At 40.6% G+C, this 19,063-nt stretch overlaps 1 protein-coding gene across 1 annotated transcript in view; it reads left to right on the top strand.

The window, feature by feature from the left end:
• Positions 1 to 19,063, top strand: part of CD96 (CD96 molecule) — an 84,398-nt gene that overhangs the window by 46,719 nt on the left and 18,616 nt on the right. The window contains 1 exon segment of the mRNA XM_065875866.1: positions 324 to 425. Within this exon segment, the coding sequence (XP_065731938.1) occupies positions 324 to 425 (102 nt within the window).

Below are 19,063 nucleotides of genomic sequence, written 5' to 3'. Positions count from 1 at the left end.
TTCTCCAGGAAGCTTTCCCTGACCTCTCAATGCTGGTTGGTGCCCCTCCTTTGCATTCTCGTGGCACCCTGCACTTCTGCTGTCACAGCACTAAACACGGTGCCTGGCTACCTATCTATTTTCTAGGCTGTATGCTGTTTAAAGAAAGTTCCATGTCTTTGTCATCCACCATTAAATTCCACTGCCTTGCCCATAGCAGGGCAATAATGATGGTTTTTCATCAATAATAATTTGTTAGATGAATAAGTAAAGGTTTGGGGGGAACTAAGTTAATACTTTATCTTCCTATCACAATATTTTGTTCATTACCCATGTCTATTTAGTCCTTCCAGGCTCAGTGAACCCTCCAACAGATTCTCTGCTTGATGCTACAGAATCTACCTGTGGCATCCAGCCTTCTCCAGCCAACAGCATATCTCCTACAAGTAAGGATGTTTTCATACTGTTTTACTTCCCATGAGCTATTAATCCTTTAACTAAGTAGGTTGATAAAACATTTTCAGAAAATTTTTATGATTCATGCCCTGTTCTCGCCTATGGCATTTCATGTAAATATGTTAAGTACTATTCTCATGGATTAAATGAATTAGCACAGTTTCCAAAGTCCTTCACTTGAAGACCTGGCAAAATCTTCAATGAGAAATTTAAGTTCTGTATTTATTATTAAATAAGTTAATAAATTGACAGTCCTCCTCCACAACTATGTTCTCAGTAGGGTGTTTAAGAAATTGGTTGTAAATGGGGATCCTGTGGGCCAGAGGTGGGTAGATAGTTTTAAATTTAAATTTGTTCTGGTTCATATTAATTTTGACAAAGTTGACTGGTGTGGACTTGAATTCAGCCTCCTAGTGGCATTATTAATAATGGAGTTCAGGCTGGGTCAGTGTTACTGTGGCAAGGGGATAGCAGTGACTTTCAGAAGTCGGCATTGATGCAAATAAATCATAAATTTCCATATCTATGGCCTTTTTGTTTAACAAAGAGCCAAGGTGACTTTCTCTAACACAGAAAAGGATGTTCTACATAGAGTAGAAGTATGCTTTTTATTGCTTATTTAATTAAACTATCAATTTTAGCTCAAAATGAGAACTGAAAATGGAATAAGACAAAGCAGTCAGCAGGAATGAACAATGTAGCCTGTAGCCTTTAGCACATAGCCTGAAGTCACTGTCACAGGTTGATATTTCTCAGAAAATGAAGCATGTGGCAGGATGAGAAATGCCTGCAAATCACCCAACAGTTTTACATCCATCTGATTGTTTCCTAGTTCTTAAGGCTTTGTAATTTTCTTTTCTTATGCTTCTTTTTCTTCCACTTTTAACTCATCATTCAGCAATAAACCATAGTAAATTATGATATTCTTCATTCAACAAATATTAGCATATTCAACATTAATACCTTAAGTCTCTTTAGTACTGTACTCTATGTATTAGCTATCCACTGCTGTATAACAAATTACCCAAACAAAAGTTAACTACTTATAACACATATATTGTCTCACGTGGTTTCACATGAGACAGGAGCAGCTTAGCTGAGTGGTTGGCTCAGGTTTCTCCATGAGGTTGTAGTCAAGCTGTTGGTTGGAGCTCCTGTCATCTGAAGGCTTGACTGGAGCTGAGTGAGGGCTCTGCTTCCAAGCTTGAACACGTTGGCAGGAAGTCTCAGCCTCACAATATGGCAGCTGTCTTCCCCCAGACCAAGTAATTCAAAGAATAGAGTCACCAAGACAAAACCACCCTCCCTTTTTATGACCCAGTCTGCAAAATTGCACACCATTACTTTTGCTATATTCTGTCTGTTAAAAGCAAGTCACTAAGTCCAGCTTATACCCAAGAGGCAGAGAATTGGGCTCCACTTCTTGAAGGAAAAAGTGTCAAAGAATTTGTGGACAAATTAAAACAACCACATCCTGTCACTTAGAAGATGTTTGCACCTAAAATTCAATGTGGTTTGATATTCTTTATTATGAGAGGTAGACAGAGTAAGCATTCCCATTTCCATTTTCCTGATGGGGACACTGAGATGCTGAGAGCTTAAATGGCCACATGACTAATAAGTGGCAAAATAGTATTCACACCAAAGTCTTCTGACTATAAATCTAGTTCTCAATACATTAGATGCCATGTTTTCTCCAAATGGTCTAAACACTTCATGAGGACAGGGACCATATTTATTTCGCTTCCTCACACATGCCTAGCACAGAGTAGGCATGCAAAAATATTAGTTGAATAAATGAATGAAAAAGAATAAATGAGAATAATGTTCCTTCACTATGTAGATATCATTTAATAGACTGTATGGTGTCAAAAAAAGATGATAATTTGTTTCTGCCTTCAAAAAGGTTGCCTTGTACTTGGAGAGAGATGATATGCACATATGAAAATATGTCCGAATAGTAAGGTGAAAGGGGCAGTGTCTTATAGAATTAAAATGCTCAGGGAGAGATACGGACCAAAAAGTCTTAAGTTTTGAGTATGAAATGTGCCTATGAGTTCGTGGAGTCAGGAAGCGTTACAGAGAGAGATGAAATAAGCTGACCCTTGAAGTATGTATTGTATGTATTTGACTATTAAGAGCTTGAAAAAACATTTCAAACAAAGAGAACAAAATGAGCTGTTGTGCATTGGTAAAGATATTCATGGGGATTTGAGAAAATTTTAGTAAGTAAGTTCGGGTCAGAGGATTGGGATTGTGTAGCAGAGAAGCAGGGATGAAGATTGGAAACTTCAGAATAAAGAGAGCCTTCAGACCCAGTCTAAGGATTCTAAATGTTATACCTTAAGAGATGGGAGGGACCTCATTAAACATTTTTTTAGAAGGGAAGTGACATAATTCATTCACCAAATGTTTATTGAGCACTTCCTATGTACCAGGTGCTCTTCTAGGTGCTAGAAATACAACAGTGAACAAAAGAGAAAAAAGAACCATGCTGTCATGGCGTATCCATTCTACTAATTGAAAGCACAAATGAATTTCTTCTAGCTCAGTTTTCTGTGGGGTTAGTTGACATACACTAAATTGTTCCATCATTTCAAACACCATTTTTATTTCTGTGAAGAAATTCAAGAAAAAGGAAAGGACATTTGGTATCTTCAAAGAGTCTACAATCTAATATAGCACTAGTATTAGGTTGAAAGAGCACAGTCAAATAAATATACTTGTTTAAAAGCAGAAAAAATGCTACCTAATCTGCTATCATACTAAGGTGATACAGTTTGAAAATTTCTGGAGAATCAAAAGACCTACTTAAAAATAAGGCCCCATTACACTGGACCTCAGGACTGTTTTAGATCAATGGTTCTCACCAGGGCGATTTTGCCTCCGCCCCCCTCCCAGGGACATGTGCAGTGTCTGGGGACATTTTTGGTTGCCAAAATGGGGGGAGGGACGGTGCTCCTAGCATCTGTTACGTGGAGGCTGAGGATGCTACAACATAAGACAGGACGAAGAATTATCAGGTCCAAAATGTCAATAGTGCTGAGGTTGAGAAACCCTGTTTTAGTTCCAGGCTCAGGTATAATAAGACTAGCTATTTCTCACTTTACAAAATCTGGACCTCTGTCAAGATAGTAACAAGATAATGTTTGGGATAACTTTCAGTCTGATTTTTATATGTCAAAAAAAGATGTTAAATCAATGGCTGCTTATATCTAAGTGAAACTTATTTGCTTAGAATAACACTGAATTACAACTGAAAAATCTAAATCTCATCCTGGCAATCTGGAGGGTAATTGTGAAATCACATGATGACTGGCTGCCTCAGAAGCTGGTAGGATTTGCCCTTGTGTTCCTTTAAGAAAGGAAATGGGGTGGAACATGTCATGGAAACCAACTTCAAAAGGCCATGGTTTTGTTCTAAATTCTAAGATGTAGTGAACTATATAATTCAGTCATAATTATTAAGCTACAGATCTTGCTGCAAACATCCAATTCATATTCTTTTTTTTCCTCAATGAAAGGATATTCTTGAAACAAATGTAGAAAGTAATGGAAACAATGGAACCTTATAACTCACAGTCAACTTCAAGAGTTACCCAGGGAAGCCCAGCTCAATTCAACCTGAACTAACTGGTGTTTTCTGAGTGCCAGCTGCATTTGCAGCACTGTCCTAGGAAAAGACAGGAGGCTGACAAGCTAAGTGGTGAGATGAGACAAGCCTGCATGGAGCCATAGAGACCCCAGACAAATCTAGGATGAGATAGTACTGGCGTAACTCCAAGCTTCCACTGCCCTGAGCAGAGCCCTATGCCTTCTAACGCACTGGCTATGAAGTGCCTCTAGACTACGTAGCCTCAGAGAGCAGAACCTCAGAAACCTCAGAGAGCATAGCCTCAGAAACGCCAGCCCAGACTGTAGCAGTCATCCAAGACCTTCTTTCATTCAACAAACACCGAGTGCTGACAACGCGCGAGGAATTTTTGAGGTGCTGGGATACAGTAATGAATGAGACAGCCAGGCCCCCTGCTGCACAGAGCTTACAATCTAGCCAGACCCGCTTGCCTAGCCTCGCATTTCACTGGCTACCATGCCACAGACCTTTTGGCTTTGCCTTCTATTTTTGTGTACAACTCTTGGACCTGATGGCATTTACTTTTGATATTAAGCCCTCTCTAAAAACTTAGATAATCCTTACAGTCTGGATCTTTCTCCTCCTGGAAGCTTTGAGTGAAATACCATATCCATTCTGATTCTAACCATTGGCCAGCTCTCCAGGTGAGCACACCTGATCCTTGGCGAGTGGGGGGGAATCAGAGAGGAAGGGTACAGACTGAAGGAAGTAGTTCCACAGGGGATGCAATGAAACTACTAATTTATGAGAAAGCCTGTCAGAAATGGGTGGGAGATCAACCTGGAATTAGATGAGATTAGTCCAACACAAATACAGGGGAAGCAGATTAGATCATTTGTAGATCTGGATATTCTAAAGTGAAGAGGGGGGTCCCAGAGAGACTCTGCAAGGCAATGAGAAGCCTATGTGATTTGTTTGTGATAGCAACTTCTGACACCTTCTCTGGTCATGCCATACCTGTCTCCAAGGGTCAGGACACCTCTGTTGCTGTCTGATCATTTCTGCCTTTATCATATGTATCCAAGCACTGAAAATTAAGAAAAGTAAATGAGTTCTGCGGTCATGGAGAGTAGAATCAGGAAAGTTGCGCAGGGGGTCTGGAAAGAAATATAGACTCAAATAGAAGAAAGGTGAGAGACAGATCTTCACATCATGGTCTTGAGCAAAGACATAAAATAAAATGCGTGCAGGACCTAGGAAGACAAGCAGGATGAGTGCTGGCAGTGCTTGTTGGGAAGGGGGCTGCAAGTTGCTTAGGTGAGGTGGAACCAGGTGGAGGTGAGCTTAGGTTAATAGGCTATGGATTTGATCTGCAATCTGAACATCAACAAACATCCACTATGGCTTTTTGAGTATATAAAAAATGTAAGTAAAACAGAAGACCAAATGATGATGACCAGATGATACAGATTTAAAGTGATAATGGTCTGAACTAGAATGGGCATATGTAGAAATTGAGAGTTCTGTGTGTGACAGAAGCCTCAGCAGGGTTGTCTGCCTAAATGTGGGGGAATAAATAAAATATTTTTATAAAACTATCACACAAGGGCTTTCCAAGTTTTCTTTTTCTAGTTATTACCTAAAAATTTTTACCAACTGCCATGATTGTATTATAGTACTGAGCAATAATGTTAACAATGTTTGTTAATATTTGAGTGCCTCTGATGTGCCTGGCACTCTTCTAAACTAGTAAATGTATTATCTCATTTAACCCTCCCCAAAACACAATGGATAAGTATTGTCATTATCCCCATTTTACAGATGAAGATACTGAAGCACAAAGAGGTTAATTAACTTGCCCAAAGTCGTGCAGAAAGTGAAACAACCTAAACAGTCAGCTGCAAAGCCCGAGTCTTACTGCCTCTGAGAGTACATGATGGGTGCTCAATAAATGTCGTTAGACATTGAATAAATCCCTTCTAGTGTGAAGCTGGTATTGCTGCTATGAAAAGGTCAATATGACAGCTATGCCTATATTAATCTTTCCTTCTCTGGACCAGTGCTTTCTGAGAAATGCTGCCTCCAGAAGTGGGGCTGACATTTCCTCAGTTGGAAATAAATTGGAGAAAAAGACCCTCCTCCATTCATTACCCCTTTTCCTCTCAACATCATTATACTATAATTCTTATTGCCCAGAGATATGTACAGAATCCATACAAAACTCCAGTGCTCTCCCTTGAATCCTAGGAAATTCTGGACATTACATCTTTCTCACCAACATTCACCTGGGATGCACTTTACAGGTTGTTAAAGAATTTCTCAATTTTTTCCACTCCTGTCACCCGTAAGTCAAGGGTAGCCTCCTTGATGACTGACTTACCTTGGTATGTGTTTATTCAGTTTTCCCCCTTTTGGGTGAGGTATGTCTGGGGAAGAGCTATTGGACGTCCTATTCAGTTCATTTCCTAATTGTTGAGTGTCTGTGAACACACCACATGATGTGTGATGAGCTCTGTCCTGCCTACTGTCATCTTCCCCCAAAGGAGTCTTGCAAATCCTTTCTGGATGAGTAATCCAGCAATACACATTACCTTTAGTCCTTCAGTGAGCACATGTTCCCCAAACTATCTGCCTTCCATGGGAAAACAGTTGTATGTAGAAATTAAGATTTCACACCACAATTCCTTTATGTTGACCTGAGGATCAATACCCACCTTATCCTGACATTGGGGGTTGAGGAGGCTGACTTGGATGTGTTTAGATGTATTTGCTGACCTGTATTCTTTTAAGTGCAGTTTTCCAGTCAATGCCATTGTGGGTTTAAAGCCTCTTTGTGCTGCAGGTGAATGAATGGAGTACAATTACACATCTGTCAAGGAGACTGGGTAGTTATGTCGATAAATGCTATGTCAATAGAATGGAAGGCCAAGTGAAAATATTACTATTTGAGAAAATAAGTTAAATTTTCAAGTTTAATTTTACATAAGAATAGGCAAAGTCTTAGACAATTGAGCTTGATGAACTTGATCACTATGACAGCAGCAGCCTGAACCTACAAATAAATTTTACCTCTGTTTTTAGTTGAATAAATAAACTGAACTGGGTAGATTAGAAAAAATAATTTTCTTTTGCCCCATCATTCCCTGTCCAAATGAGCTCTGTTGAATTTCTATCTAGCCTCTGAAAGAAATTTTAGGTAATTTTTTTCCTTGGCTTTTTTGGTGATTTTCATGTAATAAATATTATCTTGTCCCTTTCAGCCACAAGAACAGATTTGTGTAAATAATTTTAAAAGCTTGTCAATGTAATGTCAAAATTGCAAAAGTTAATTCAGTTCAGAACTTCTCTCCCTCCTTCCCACCAACTGTGGGTCTACCTCAGCTGTGGAAGCCGGGGATGTGAGTTTGTGTCTTTTATGTCTCGGGGTGGGGGTGGGGGGGTGGGTAAGGGACAGGCATGGGACATGTCTTTGAGATTTCCTGGCTCCATCCTGTTCTTCAGTCCTAGTTGTTGGCTTGACTCTCTCTTTGGAGATCATGAAATGGGGGAAAAAGAGGAGCGGTAGGTAAGGAAAGACCTTCCTTGTCAGGCTGACTGTAATCTGACTTAGGTGCCCTAAGGCTGGGGAAAATAAAAATTACCATCTTGACCTCATGGGGCACTTTGGCAGATTTCAGAAATCTGTGACTGACCTGTCCCCTTGATGGGCCATGCTTCTCTTTCGGTCTCCTGCATTCCTCCCCTCCCTGCCTGTTAGCTTCTGGGGGTTTGTCAGCTTGGGAGCTTTTTTGTTCCTCTTAGTATTTTTTCGTGGGTGAGATTTCCTTTTGTGGCATTCTGTTTTGTCTGGGAACACGTGTACCTTGGCCTCCTGTTTGGGGAAGTGCTCTTTTTCCCCAGTATGGCCGTATCTCTCTTCTCTATGCACATTTAGCATTGCTACTTAAGCATAGGCTCCCAATGTAGCCTCTTTAGCCTGAGTAGGGCACTAATCCCCTTTGTCCCAAACTCCAGTACACACAGGTCAAGAGATCTGAGTGATGTCTTGAACCCACACTTCATTTGGACTAAGCTAAGAGAGCATATTCTTCTTTCCCTCATCCATGAAAAGGGACTTGACTCACAGCATCCCAACTCTCTCCAAAGAAATCCTCACCAGGGCTGCTTTCATCCCCTTACATAGCCTTGAGGTGGATGATGGACCAGAACTGATGAACCCATTCTACTCTATCTTCACACGTCCTTCATAGGTGGTCTAAAATTCTACTTTAGAAGTGAGGATGACTTGCCCTGTAATATCACTCTTAGCCTTTGGGACCTCACCTAAAATGGAGGTACAAAGAGTCCCATTTGAAAATTCTGCTCTGCATTATCCGTTAAAAAGAAATTCAGTGACACCAGCAACAACAAAAAAGAAATTAAGAAAACAACCTCATTCACAATAGCATCAAAAAAGAGTAAAATACTGAGGGATAAATCTGAGCAAGAAAGTGAAATATCTGTACACTGAAAAATATAAAACATTGATGAAAGAAATTGTAAGACATGCAAACATGTGAAAAGACATCAGATGTTCATGGATTGGAATCATTAATATTGTCAAATTGTCCACACTACTCAAAGCAATATACAGATTCAATTCAGTCAGTCCCTATCAAAATTCCAATGGCATTTTTCACAGAAATAGAAAAAACGACCCTAAAATTCATATTCACAAAAGACACCAAATAGCCAAAGCAATGTTGAGAAAGAAAAACAGAGTTGGAGGTATCACACTTCCTGATTTCTCACTATACTACAAAGATGTAGTAATCAAAATAGTTTGGTACATGCATAAACAGACATGTAGGCCAACGGAACAGAATAGAGAACCCAGAAATAAACCCAAGCAAATATGGTCAACTAATTTTCAACAAAGGCACCAAGAATGCACACTGAGAAAGGATAGTCTCTTCAATAAATGATGCTTAGGAAACTGGATATCCACATGCAAAAGAATGAAATTGAACCCTTTTCTTATACCATACACAAAAATCACCTCAAAATAGATTAAAATTTTAAATATAAGACCCGAAACTATAAAACTCCTAGGAGAAAACATAGGGAGAAAGCTCCTTGACATCAATTGGCCTCAGCAATGACTTTTTTGATATGGTACCAAAAGTTCAGGCAACAACAGCAAAAATAAACAAGTGTACTACATCAAACTAAAAAAAAATTTCTGCACAGCAAAGGAAACAATCAACAAAATACAAAACAATCTATGGATTGGGAGAAAATATTTGCAAATCATATATCTGATAAGGGGTTAATATCCAAAATATATAAGGAATTTATTCAATTCAGTAGCAAAAAACAAGAAACCACCTGCTAAAAAATGGACAAAAGACCTGAACAGACATTTTTCCAAAGAAGACATACAAATGGCCAAAAGGTATATGTAAAGGTGCTCAACATCAGTAATCATTAGGGAAATGCAAATCAAAACCACAGTGAAATATCACCTCACACCTGTTAGAATGGCTATCATCCAAAAAATTAAAGATAAGTGTTGGCAAGGATATGGAGAAAAGAGAACCCTTGTACACTGTTGTTGGGAGTGTAAATTGATGTAGCCTTTAATAGAAAACAGTATGGAAAATGGTTTTCGAAGTTGCTCAAAAATTTAAATGTAGAACTATGATCTGATCCAGCAACCTCACTTTTTGGTATATACAGAAATGAAATGAAAGCCACCTCTAAGGGATATCTGTGCTCCTGTATTCACTGTACTATTCACAGTAGCCAAGATGTGGAAACAGCCTAAGTTCCCATTGATAAAAAATATATATTTATGTATGTGTGTGTATATATATATGTATGTATGTGTGTATATATATATATATATATATATACACACATATATATATATGTATATGTTATTCGACCTTAAAAAAGGAGATCCTACGATATGCAACAACATGGATGAACGTTGCGGACATTATGCTAGGTGAAATAAGGTAGACACAGAAAAGGACCTACATGATCTCACTTATATGTGAAATCTAAAAATAGTCAAATACATGGAAGCAAAGAGTAGAACGGTAGTTACCAGGGCTGGGGAGGTAGAGGAAATATTGGTCAAAGTGTAAAAAGTTGGAGTTAAGTAGGATTAGTAAGTCTAGAGATCAGATGTATAGCATGATGACTATAGTTAATAATACTGTATTGAATATTGGGAATTTGCTAAGAGTAGATTTCACATGCTCTCATCACACACACACACAAAAGTAACCATGTGAAAAGAGACAATATGTTAACAGGCTGAGTATAGTAATCACTTACTATGTATATCAAATCATCATGTGTACACATATACACTTTTATTTTAAAAATTTGTAAAGTAAAATAAAATAAATTCATTGAAAATGAAGCAAACATGATGAGGTGATGGTTTAACCACTGAGATGGTCCACAGAAAGCTGTAGTTCTTGGCAATGGTGTGATGGATTGACAGGTAATAAACAGAGTTCTAAAAACATGGCCAAGGTGAGGATGCTTGAAGAAAATGCGCAAAGACAAGAGAAAGAAGAAAAGGAAGAGTGTTAGCATGGGTACTGCCTTCCTTAATGGGTTATTAAAAGCAACAGAGGACACTCGGCATGTAAAACACCAGGTAGTATAGTACCTGGTTCATAGTGTCGAAATGTTACGTTTTATTATTATTTCCGTTAAATCCCTTTGGGAACATGGTAGGAACCCAAGGTAGGAAATAAAGTGGTTGAGAAGTTAACCAGTCTGTCTTTGTTTAAATTGTTTGGGGTGTGTGTGTTTGTGTGTGTGTGTGTGTGTGTGTGTGTTTTAATAAAAAAAAAAACTAGAATTATGTATCTACTTCTACTTGAGATGGATTCGTATGTAAATGAAACCCCCATGCTCTTATGAGTGGAGGAGGAAAGTGGGCAGTGAGAAAAAGCAGATATATATAAAGTTGGCCTGAAAGGTCACATGTTATATCCAATGTATTATATTCCCACTACTCTACTCTCCCCCTTGCTCACTGGGCTTCACCCAAATCGGCCTCTTTGCTGTTCCTCTAACATGACCCGGGTGCTCCCACCTCAGGGCCTTTTCACTCATTCCCTCTGCCTGGAAATTCTTCCCCCCAAAATCCACATGGCTCACAACTCATCTTCTCCCAGTCTTTTTTCAAATGTCACCTTCTCAATGTGGGGCTTTCCATGACCAACTCATTTTAAACTGTAACACCCTTTATCTCACTTCCTGTCCTCTTTCCCTGTTTTATTTTTCTCCTTAGTGTCTTTTAACATCTTGTATAATTGACTTGTCTGGCTTTTCCCCACAAGAAAGTAAATCCCATGGGGGCAGGATTTTTTGGTCTGATTTGTCTACTGATGTCTCTCCATTGCCTAGAACAGTGATAACACATGGTTCTCAATAAGTATTGTTAACTCCATAAACATTTGGGGGTGGGGTAAGGATATTTTCTAAAGTACAAAGAAGAAAGTGATTAACAAGGGAAGGGTTTTAGAAAGAGCAGAAGAAGGCTCCCTGAAGAAAAAAGCACCTGGTCACAGCCCGAAGACTGACTAGTCTCATGACAGGAAACTAAGAGGTGATGATGGGAGAGAGGAGAGAGGAGAAAAGCAGAGGATATAAAGGCCTTCTGTTTTGAGTGGTTGTGTGTTAGGGACCATGACTGAGCTCTTCCATGGCTAAACCTTGGTTCTCAAAGATTTCCCCCCAATTAATCTGCCTTGGGCTCTCTAGCGTTTCCTTCCATGCTGTTAACAAGGCTAACTATACTTTTTTTTTTTTTGCAGTACGTGGGCCTCTCACTGTTGTGGCCTCTCCCGTTGCGGAGCACAGGCTCCGGACGTGCAGGCTCAGCGGCCATGGCTCACGGGCCCAGCCGCTGTGTGGCATGTGGGATCTTCCCGGACCGGGGCACAAACCCGCGTCCCCTGCATCGGCAGGCGGACTCTCAACCACTGTGCCACCAGGGAAACCCCTTTCTTTTTAATTAAAAAAATTTTTTATTTTATTGAAGTATAGTTTTACAATGTTGTGTTAATTTCTACTATACAGCAAAGTGATTCAGTTATACATAAATATACATTCTTTTTCGTATTCTTTTTCCATTATGGTGTATCACAGGATATTGAATGCAAATGAACTTATCTACAAAACAGAAACAGACTCACAGGCATAGAGAATAGACTTGTGGGTGCCAATGGGGAGGGGCAGTGGGGGATTGGGAGTTTGAGGCTAGCAGATGCAAACTATTATGTATAATGGATAGACAACAAGGTCCTACTACACAGCACAATGAACTATATTCAATAGCCTGTGATAAACCATAAAGCCTAACTACACTTTAAGGCTACCAGAGTGGATTGAATATAATCTTTGGTGTCAGACAGGCTTGGGTTCAATTCTTATCTCTGCCACCTACTAGCTCTGTTACCCAGGGCAAGTTATTTCACTTCTCTAATACTGTTTTCTTATATTAAAAAAAAAAAAACAGAAGTAATATTTTCTAGTTCACATGATTATTAAGAGTATGAAATGTAAAAATGCATAAAGAGCGACTCTAAAGTTAAGGCTCACACAGTCCAGTCCAAGAAGTAGGCCGGGATCAAAAGAAGAGTCCAGTGAGCAAAATTAATCTTGAAATAAATCAGTACTGGGCTTCCCTGGTGGCGCAGTGGTTGAGAGTCTGCCTGCCGATGCAGGGGATGCGGGTTCGTGTCCTGGTCCAGGAAGATCCCACATGCCGCGGAGCGGCTGGGCCCGTGAGCCATGGCCACTGAGCCTGCGCGTCCGGAGCCTGTGCTCTGCAGCAGGAGAGGCCACAACAGTGAGAGGCCCGCATACCACAAAAAAAAAATAAATAAATAAAATAAATCAGTACTTTTACTTGTATTTTTTAATTCCTTGAAGGAGGAAGCAATGACCAAATCAATATTTCTTTTTTGTTGTTGTCATTATCATTTTATCCTTTACTCTCCACTTACATCACAACTGCTCACCTGTCTTCTTTATTTGGCACATAGTAGTCGATGTTAAATAATTAAATTGTTTGGAAAATATTTCAATATCTCCCCCAAATTAATCCACATGGGGCCTCTAGCATTTCCCTGCCTTTCCCTCTCTGGCAGTGAGAGGGATGGTCACTGGGAAGATGACAAGAGTCCAGGTTAAGAGATTAGGTTTTGCTTCCTAATGTCACAAGGAGCCAACCAGAATTAGCTCTTATAGAACATATCTCTGTTTCCCCCATCCAACTCAGAACTGTCTTCTGAGTTGACTGGAGCTGTCTTCTGACTTCATTACATTTCTGGTGATAACATAAAGGGGTAATTTTTAACATTAGTGAAAAAGCATTTTAAGTTTTATTAGAAATGGGCTTCAAAAGGTTTCAAATCTCATCTAACCTCATGGCAGTTTATGAATTAATATAGCAAGCCATTTTGTACTAAGCAGTGTTTTCCTCTAAACCCCTTCTTCTTTCCTGGAAACCAAGAATCAATATTTTGTACCTCTGGACATGTACAAGGTTAAATAACAATAAACATTCAAACTGAAGAAGAAATAAACAACCAGCAAACAAAGCAAACAACTGTCTATCACTGGGTTTGGCATATTACTTGCCTACATAGTATTTCATAATATAAAACCAACTATTGAATGCTGAAGAGGTTTTGCCATATTGTGAGTGTAAACATAACCTTAAAACAGAAAAGACAAAAAGCAAGTATGGCTTATTTGCATGCTGAAATATGTAATACAGATCTTTTAAAGACTTGACTGAAAGGAATATGAAGGCAAGTCTTATAAGATGCTGTACTTGATGTCAAGAGATTGGCAGATACATATGTCCTCTTATAGTTACAGAATCTCTAGGTCAGGCTCTAGGAAGGGATTGCTTTCAGAAACAGAAATAAAACAAAAGAAAACAGCTCAGAGAAACAAGCAGCGTTGGCTGCCACCAGCGTGCCACAGTTTGATCACTGTTCTGCTGCTGCTGAGGCCGTGGACGTGCACTGACAACACTCAGTTCAGTGCAACACACAGAACAAACACTTCTGAGGGCTTGTAAAGGCCCAGCCCTGGAATAGACAAGTACCACACATTACTAATACGAAACCACAGTGTGTAGACCACCCCAGGGCCTTTGCACTTGCTGTGTCCTCTACCCTAAAGCTCCCACAGCCCCTCCCCTGCCTCCATTCTCCCTCTACATTCCTCAAGGCAGCCTTCCTGGGACTCTGACTAGGCCTTCTCTCCTTCAAATGTTCTCATGTTTGGATTGGCTTATGTGATTCTCTGGTTAATGTCCGTATCCTCCATGAACTTAAACTCCAGGGAAGCTAATCATTGTATCCCCGGTGCCAAGTACAAGGCCTGGAAGATAGAGGCTCCCAAATGCTTGGTGAATAAGTGAAAGAATGTAGGCCGGGAGTAGCAAGAGATAACAATGTGGAGATTGTTAGAGGTTGTGTCATGTAATGCCAAGAGGCCGTAACCTTGAACCATCGTGTAAAGCTATCTCTGGCTGGCTTCAGCTCTGACTTCTGCATGATGGACAAAATCCCAGATTAAAGGGATCATTCTTTCAATAACCTATGCAACTTGGCACAGACCCTTAGGCCAAGACCAAAACAAAATTCAGCTGGAGACGAATAAGACTGAAATGACCTTGGGCTCCCTCAAGATAGTGATAGCTGTCGTTGATCCCTTTGTTCCCAGAAGCTATGGCACTGATTCAGCCCTCGACAAACTCCACAGGCCTGCCTGTGAGAGGAAGCGCAGAGCTGTTATCTAAACCAGGCAAGAGACACATTGAGGCAAAGATCAAGGCAGCATTCATGCCCGAGGCAGTGTTCCTCTTCCCATGGTCCAGGAACAACACTCGCTAGATGGAATCAAACGAATGAATTCTTCCCCTGCAGGAAATCTGCAGTAAGTAAGGATTTATGTCACATTATTTTCTGACCTCTAGAAGAGAACATTTAATGAGTCCTTTTAATACAAATGAAATTCCCAGTTATCATACTTCATCAGGATTCCAGTGAATCCTGCCAGAATTAAATCATATGTTACTAATCAGTGCTAGCACCCAGTGTGGGCAATTGGAAAATGTCTGTTCCTTCTGAGTAAAAAGTATTTTCAAAGGTGGCTGTCAGTTGCATATCAGACTGAGATTTCTAGGTGATGGTGGTAGCTCACAAATAAATACAAAGTTCTCTGATCTTTGCTTCCTCGTTCTTTTTCTTCATCATCATCGTCACCATTGTTAGGATGTATCACCACTGTAAAACCATTCCTTTCTAAGTCACTTGGTGAATACTGTGAAGGTCAGTTCTCCCAGTGAGAGGAAGAGAGTGGGGAAGGGAGGAACCATGGGAAGGGAGGTAAGAGATGAGACGATGACTGATGAGACTGTGACCAGTGAAAGCCACACTTTCTCCTATGCCAGGAACAGAGTTCCAGAGTAAAGGGGTCATTCTTTCTTTTATCCTTCTGAGAATTGTTTAAAACGTGGATAGTCTTTGTTCTTTTTCCCTTCCCCTCCTCACTTCCTCTTTCACCTTTTCTTCCTATATTAATTAGGAGGAGCACATCATATCTCTCAGTATCCCACAGTATCCAATGATTACTTATGGCTAGTTTTCTTCTACGCATCTTTTACTTTGCCTTGTACAGTTACGAGGTAAACTTACAAAATTTAAAAAATAGATAACTGAAGAAATTATTGCAAAGAGGGACAAAGGTAAAGCCATCTCAATGAGAGAAAGAAATTCAGATTCACTGTGTGATCCGTAGGTTCTTAAAATCGTAATGAGCCAGTTGCAGAGGAGAAGCACAGCTGCTCTTGATGCAGAGACTTCCTGGGCCTTCCTCTAGAGGGCGTGGTGGAGCACAGCCAGCCAAATGCTCACAGGGAGTGAACAGCGGCTGACCTCCTTGCTATTCGACTGCCGGCCAGGGTGGGCCAGTGGGAGAACGCCAGGGCTCAATTCCCTACGAGCAGTTCTGGGGTGTCCAGGAATGTGATCCCAATGCTCAGTTTGAGACAATCTGAGCTTGCCCTACAGCTACTTCGTGTATCCTGCCGCCAGTCTTTTGGTGCATTTTTTCCTGCCATTTGTCTTGATGAGCAGTAGGAGGCAGTGAGCTGGAAGTTACAGTGACTGCACGAGAATCTGAGCCACGGGGGCTCAGTGAGGTGGAAGAGGAGAGCTGCAGGTGACTGCCAGTAGGCATCAGTATGCCATCAGAGAGCTAATGCCCAGCATGCTGCCGTTCTCTTCACCCCAGACAGCCCTTTTCTGGTGCAGCCTTTTGGAATGTAGTTCTTGACTTGGGCCAGCCTGGGGAGGGAGGGATTGGTTACCTGGAATCAGAGTCCTTCTAGAAAGACCAAGGAAAGTGGGTCAATGGTAGAACTCATCAGGGGATTCGTCTATTGCTGCGATATGCTTGTGTTTTCAGCACCTGAACTAAAACTGCAGATGACCTGTTGTATAGCTTCTAAGATTACTTTTTAGTGCTTACCTCATGCCAGGCATTCTTCTACGAGAATTCATACAAGTGATGATTTCTCAATCATCACAGTCACCCTATAGAAAAGTACTGTTATTTTAGACGCGAGGAATACAAGAAAGAGAGACAGGTCAATAGACTTTACCAAGATCGTACATTTAACTTAGAACTAAGCGAGGCTTCAGCTTACGGTATCTGGCTCTGGAATTCATGCTTTTAATAGCTAAGCTACACTGCTTTTGCACATCTCCAAGTGGTTTCCAAATCTGTCTCTTAGGCTTTGTATGCAAGTCTAACGCAATGGCTTCCTAGCAGTTAAGAGCTAGAAGGGAATCTGTCTTCTTGGCAGCATTTGACTGCACTGACCCAGCGTTTGGCACATAGCGCTCACTCACAAATATTTGCTGAATTGGACTGACTGGCCCTGTGTCTGGAAACCCTCTGCCACCTTGGCTTCTCTAAGCCATAGCCCCTGGCTTTCTTCCTGCCTCCCTGGGGTCCTCCTTTTCAATCTCCTTTTCTCCTGCCAGTACCTTACATGGAAGTGGTCCTCACTGTTCTATGCTAGGCCCTCTTCTCTTCTGCCAGGACCCATCTTCTTTGGCGCTCTCAGTTGCTCCAATTACTGTCTACATGCTGATGTCTCACAAATACACATTTGCAGCCTAATTTTACTCCTAAGATTCAGACTCACATGCTCAACCCTGTGGAATTGAATGTCTCATATGCACTCAGAATCAATCTGTCCAAAGTTTATTTCATCTTCGTGCCTCTTGCCCTTCCAAAGCTATTTTTTCTGTTTATTTTCTCAGATAATGATGCATTGATCCAAAAATCTGCCCAAGCGGGAAAACTGGAAGTTGTTTTGACTTCTCTCTCTTCCTAATTTCCTACCTTCAGCCATTTACCAAGCCTGTAGAGCCCACACTTGAAACCTGTCCACTTCTCTTCTTTCCCACAGCCTTCACGCTATAGTCCAGGCCACCCTTCACTTACCCTGGGGCCAGAGCATCTGTTAAGGACGAGTTGGATATTATTCCTCCGTGGAGTCTGAAGGATGTAGCTTCTTCTTACTTCTCTATCCTCGTCCCTGTTCTTCTCACAGAGTGCCTTCAACATTCTGATTGGGCTTCAGTTCTCTCCCACCTTTTCTGTCCACACTGCTTGGAATATTCTGCTCCTTGCTTGCCCCCTTTCTCCAACTTGTCTGGCTAATTCTTGTCACCCTTCAAGCCTAGTTGATACGTCACTTCCTCCAGAAAGCGCTGAACTCACATGTCTTCGTTGTTTATGTGTTCCTCCTCTGGAATCCCACAGCACAGTGCATTTTCTCTACCATAGTACTTATCTTCTACTGCAATTCTCTTTATACGATTTGTGAGGGAAAGAAAACAAACTACAATAACAACAAATTCCAACATTTCCTTTTGTTCGTTTATACTTGATATAATACAAATTTATTTACCCTAACAGAAAGAACCAATAAAAGGACAAGCAAGTAGCTGAGTGCTCTGTTCTGTAACCCATGCTGTGGCAGCTCTATCACATTTAAGTTGTGACTTCCAAGTCACTCTATGTCATAATACCTGGATAGTACATGAGGGAAGATCATGGAGGATCATATGTGGGATATTTTATAGGACAAGCCTTGAAGTGACAACCATCACTCCCACTCACAGTCCATTGCCTGGGACTTGGTACATGGTCACCACACCTAACTGCACAGGAGGCTAGGAAGTGTAGTTTCTCTGTACCGGAAAGAAGAGGACTGGGTTTGGTGGCCAACCAGTAATCTGCCATATTGACCTTTATTCTCACTGAATTGTATACTCCATAAGGGCAGGGGCAAAATCTCTCATTCTCTGCACTTTGTCTCCAATACTAGTACATCGTGGGAACTCGATAAGTATTTGTTGGGTAAATGAAGCTGTGCATATCCTGTCTTTAAAACACTTTTTTCTGCCCATCCTGCTGCTGGCTGCCCATTTTCATTCCTCATACAGCATCACGTGAGGCAGCCTATGACACATCTCCCCGTATCTAACTGTATTCATGGAGCTGGTGTGTGGTATGTCTTTGGTGTTCATTGGTAGGCCACATTGTAAAACGATTGTTCTTGGTCATCTCTCACGTGATCTTCTTATGAACCACATGCCATTTATTTATTTATCTTATATATACTTCTTTCAGAGATTTGATCACCCGTGTTTTCTATTTAAGGCATGCCCTTTCCCAGAATCGAGGTACCTGGGAAGTTGCCAGGCTATTCACTACTAACTAAAGCTTGAGGGTGAATGAGCGTATTGGCTGCCCTACTGTAAGGGTATTGTTGAGAATATTGTACACATTTTACAGTATCTTTTTTATAAAGACTGGGGAGAAAATGTTTTTAATCATAATAAAAAGAATAGATGTGTTTCTCTTAAAATTGACTATTTATCTTATAATGTTCATCAATGGCATAACATACACTTATATATATATATTTATTTATAGATATTTGAT

The sequence above is a fragment of the Phocoena phocoena genome, chromosome 4 (assembly GCF_963924675.1).
Source record: "Phocoena phocoena chromosome 4, mPhoPho1.1, whole genome shotgun sequence".
In the NCBI taxonomy this organism is placed as follows: domain Eukaryota; kingdom Metazoa; phylum Chordata; class Mammalia; order Artiodactyla; family Phocoenidae; genus Phocoena; species Phocoena phocoena.
Note: the sequence above shows the minus strand (reverse complement) of the source record. Positions and strands in the feature narration are given on the sequence as shown.